At 34.5% G+C, this 5,171-nt stretch overlaps 1 protein-coding gene across 1 annotated transcript; it reads left to right on the top strand.

Moving 5' to 3' along the window:
* The first annotated feature begins 876 nt into the window (after nucleotides 1–876).
* LOC127242878 (uncharacterized) lies at nucleotides 877–1,296 on the top strand. Its single transcript, XM_051262588.1, has one exon. The coding sequence runs from the start codon at nucleotides 877–879 to the stop codon at nucleotides 1,294–1,296; it is 420 nt and encodes a 139-aa protein (XP_051118545.1).
* The last annotated feature ends 3,875 nt before the right edge of the window (nucleotides 1,297–5,171 follow it).

Genomic DNA, 5,171 nt, shown 5'->3' with positions numbered 1-5,171 from the left:
AGTGGGTCTGCTTTCTTGGTCGTGTTTGTTGAACATAGCATTTATGGTTTAAATTTTTGACTGCACAAATCATTCTTTAATTTATTTATTTATTTTGTGTTTTCAAGAAAAATGGTCCAAGAAATGGGTAAATGAATAAACAAATAAATAAATTATCCTTATTTATATTGTTCTAGTGGGCATTTTATTAAGTTTTTTCCTGCAGGTAGCCAATTTAGAAAGATTAGTGCACGGCTTGTCTCTTACATTATGTTATGTCATTTGGAAGGACATTTAACATGCAACGTTAATTGTTGGCCTACGAATATGTGTGAACATTGTGTGTAAATATATAAAAAAATTTATTATTTTTATTTTGTTTAATTGGAGCCAAAATCTCCGTAAGTGTCTGCATCATATTTTAATTGAAGCACGCTGTTGACATTAATCTAATTGATTTATGCATATCTTTATTTCGGATTGTACGTTCATGATTTATTTTAAATTTTAATTAATTGAGAAATAGCCACAACATTCTCGATTAATTAAAAATTTATTTATGATTTATTTGAAATCATATTAATAGACATCAATTGTAATTATTATGTAAAATGTAATGAAATATATCCATAGGAGTCTTGTTATATTTATATGAGTAATTAGGATAAAATATTTAATTGTATTTCTTAATCTACCAACATGAATTAAGAAAAAGAACGTAATTTGATAGTTTTATTATTAGGTTCTGTTTGAATCTAATTGAGTAAAACTTTAGTCCAAGGGCAAGTCTTATGTCTTTAAATTCATGTCTTAACATGTCTACATTGGTAGAACATGTAATTTATTTGTCTTGTTTATTGATAAGCGTGTATATTTAATTTTGCAGCGTTTAATCATATGAATTTATCTGATATTAAGTGTGATATTCCCGAATTGACTGGTCATAATTACAAAATTTGGAAGGAGAAGATTCACCTTCATTTGGGCTGGATGGACATTGATTGTGCTATTCGGAAACACGAGCTGCCGGGTATTATTGAAACCAGCGAGCCAGAAGATGTTGATCTTTATGAGCGGTGGGAGAGATCTAACTGTTTTTTCATGATGCTCATAAAGACCAAGATATCAATTGGTATCCGTGCATCTGTCGATCAACATAATAATGTCAGAGAGCTTTTGAAAGCTATTGACGAACAATTCGTCAAGTTTGATAAGGCTCTTGCCAGTACACTAATCATTCAGTTCTCCACCATTAGATTCACGGGTTTGAGGGGTGTGCGCGAGCACATAATGCGCATGCGGGACATTGCGGCGTAGTTGAGAAGCTTAGAGGTGACCATGTCTAAGTCCTTTTTTGTCCATTACATTTTGTGCACCTTACCTCATCAATACGGTCCATTCAAGATATCCTACAACACACATAAAGATAAATGGGCCATAAATGAATTGATGACCATGTATGTTCAAGAGGAAGATAGACTGTTGATGGAGGAATGTGAGAAAGTGAATCTGACAGTTCATGGCAAGAAGAGAAAGCATGATGCAAAGGGGAAGAGACCTGTGCCAGCCGAGCGGGTTATACAGAAGAAGTCTACGTGCTTTTTCTGTAAAAAGAAAGAACACATGAAGAAAAACTGCATTAAGTTCAAAACCTGGCTCGAAAAGAAAGGTATCCTTTTGCATTTGTCTGTTATGAGTCTAATATGGTTAATATTAATTATAACACATGGTGGATTGATTCTAGTTCTACAATCCATATTTCCAATACCTTGCAGGGTATGGAAAGCCTAAGGAAACAAATGGGAAGTAAACAGTTCATCTATTCCGGTAGTCGCGTTGGAAAAGACTTTTTATGTTCCTAGTTTTTCCAAAAATTTAATTTCTGTATCAAGACTATCATATTTGGGTTTTTCATTTCACTTCATGGACTCTAGGTTTTTTTTTTTTTGAATTTTGAATCTAGAACCGTTGGTTGTGGTGAAATAAATGATGGTCTTTATTCAATCAAATTGCAAAACGACACTACTTTTGATTCATTACATGTCACGGCTGGTTTGAAACGATGTGTTATGAATGAGAACTCATACATGTTGTGGCATTGTCGATTGGGACATATCTCAATTGACAGAATTAAGAGATTAGTGAATGAAGAGATACTTAGTACCCTGAATTACACTGGTTTTGAGACTTGTGTGAATTGCATTAAGGGTAAACAAATTAACAAGTCCGTAAAGGAAGCACAAAGGAGTTCAAATCTTTTGGAAATTATTCATACAGACATTTGTTATCCGGACATGGATACAAGTGGTCCGAGATACTCCATTACCTTTATTGACGATTATTCACGGTACATGTATCTCTACTTACTTCATTCTAAGGATGAAGCTTTAGAAGCCTTTAAAGTTTTCAAGGCTGAAGTAGATAAACAATGTGGAAAGCAAATCAAAATCGTCAGATCTAATAGAAGTGGTGAGTACTACGGCAGATACACAGAAAATGGACAAGTTGCCGGTCCATTTGCGAGGTTTCTTTAAGAGAATGGGATTGTTGCCCAATACACTATGTCTGGTTCTCCAGACCATAATGGTGTTCCAGAAGAAAGAAACCGAATATTAATGGACATGGTGATGAGTATGAGGAGTAATCTGAAACTTCCTCAGTTATTGTAGACTGCAACACTAAAGACGGCTGCGTATATATTGAGCCGGGTACCAACCAAGGTTGTCGCAAGGACACCTTTTGAATTATTCAAGGGTTGGAAACCGAGTTTGGGACACATACATGTTTGGGGATGCCCGTATGAGGTGAGAATTTAGTGGGTATTTCATTGGGTATGCCGAAAATTCTAAAGGATGTATATTTTATTGTCCATCTCATAGCACTAGAATTGTGGAATCGAGAAATGCTAAATTTCTCGAGAATGACTTGTTTAGTGGGAGTGATCATTTTCAAGATACTCATTCTGAAAGAAATCACTATAAAGATTAACATACTGAATCAAGTGACAGATTGATTGTCTTCCACACCCCTCAAGTTTTCAACGCGTGTTCGACGATTAACTAATGAAGTTCCACAAGCTACTGAAAATGATCATGTAGATTGAGTTATTAATGAAGAACATCAAGAAAATGTTGAAAAAAATGATGATGAATCAGTTGGTCAACAAGTTTTTTATGATAATGATGAGACAACATTTAGAAGATCTACACGAGTAAAAAAAACTAGCTATTTCTAGTGACTTTATAGTGTATCTTCAAGAATCGAATTACAATATAAAAGCCGAAAATGATCCTGAAACGTTTTCACAAGCCATAAATTCTAAAGAATCCAATTTTTGGCACAGTGCTATGAAAGACGAGATGAACTCTATGACATCAAACAAAGTCTGGGATCTTGTCGAGTTGCCTGAAGGTGTAAAAGCCATCGGATGTAGATGGATCTTCAAAACCAAAAGAGACTCTAATGGCAACATTGAAAGACATAAAGCAAGACTTGTTGCCAAAGAATTCACTCAAAGGGAATGAATCGATTACACCGAGACATTTTCTCCGGTATCGAAGAAAGATTCTCTCCGTGTGATCATGGCATTAGTAGCTCAGTTTGATTTTGAGTTACATCAAATGGACGTGAAAACGACATTCCTAAATGGTGATCTAGAGGAAAAGGTTTATATGAAACAACTTGAAGGATTTACCTCTAATGGTGGAGAAATTTAGTCTGTAAGTTTAATAAATCCATATATGGATTAAAGCAAGCCTCCCGCCAATGGTATTTGAAATTTCATGATGTTATTTCTTCATTCGGATTTGAAGAAAATGTCATGGATTATTGTATATACCAGAAGGTTAGTGGGAGTCGTATTTTCTTCCTTGTGTTGTACGTGGATGATACTTTGCCTGCAACTAATAATAAAGAGATGTTATATGAGGTGAAACAATGTCTCTCAAAGAACTTTGATATGAAAGATATGGGAGAGACATCTTATGTCATTGGCATTAAGATCCATAGATGTAGAAATCAAAACATTTTGGGTTTGTCTCAAGAAGCCTATATCAAAAAAGTTCTAGAAATATTTAATATGAAAGATTGTTCATTGAGTGTAGCTCCCATTGTGAAGGGTGACAGACTCAATTTGAGTCAGTGTCCGAAAAATGACTTTGAAAGGGAATGCCTGAGAAATATCCCTTATGCTTCAGTAGTCGGAAGTCTTATGTATGCTCGGGTTTGCACCAGGCCTGACATATCATATGTTGTTGGAGTATTAGTGAGCTATCAGAGTAATCCGGTTGTTGACCACTGGATAGTTGCAAACAAAGTGATGAGGTACCTTCAAGGTACAAATAAGCTATTTGACAAGAAATCTGCTGATGTTTTGAGAATGGCATTACGTATCCCAAGAAATAAGCGGAAAAAACCTGAGTGGTTGACCAGTATGCAGTTTGCCGACATGAAAAGTAGATGGGATTCTGAAAATTACCGCGCTGTGCAACAAAGGAACACCGGAAATCGTGAGAAAAATGATGATGCACAATTGAATCAATACCGAGGAGGGCATGGTCTACTGGACTTGTACAAAAAAAATGGTAGCACCTTTTTTATTTTTCCATTTCATTATTTAAAACGATATGTTTTATTAATAAAACTATATATATTTTTATTTATTTTAAATATATTTATGAAAGAAATCTCATTACTTTAAATTTTTTGTTGTAAGAAATCGATTTGGGACGTAGTCCAACATAAATTGAAATCCATCGAAGGTTTTTTGTCAAACCTAATGGCACTTATCTATCACAAGTGGCAGCAAAAACCGAGGTAAAACTAATTATGTTTTGTATTTCTCTTTTTATTTTATATTAATTTTTGTAATTAGATGAATATTATAATTTGTATATACCATATTCAAATCTGTAACTATTATTGATTTTGTTACACATAGCATGATATTTATTTTTGTTGAATAGGACATTCTTAGTAAGTTATCTCTAGGTAACCAAAGTAATTTGACTCTAAAAGACCTTGTGGATGCATACGGAGGAATTGATAAAAAAGCGCGAGTGTCGGGTCATGGTTCATGTGGGAAGATTACTCGTGTAATGCTACAAGGATTTTTCTCTCATTCTACACAATGCTATCCCCCACCACCCCCAACAACATCCTTAAACGAGTTTCGCTCCATGCAACAAAAATTA

Source organism: Andrographis paniculata, unplaced genomic scaffold, assembly GCF_009805555.1.
Source record: "Andrographis paniculata isolate CXL003 unplaced genomic scaffold, ASM980555v1 Contig89END, whole genome shotgun sequence".
Lineage (NCBI taxonomy): Eukaryota > Viridiplantae > Streptophyta > Magnoliopsida > Lamiales > Acanthaceae > Andrographis > Andrographis paniculata.
The sequence above is the reverse complement of the archived record's forward strand: the minus strand, read 5'-3'. Positions and strand labels throughout refer to the sequence as shown.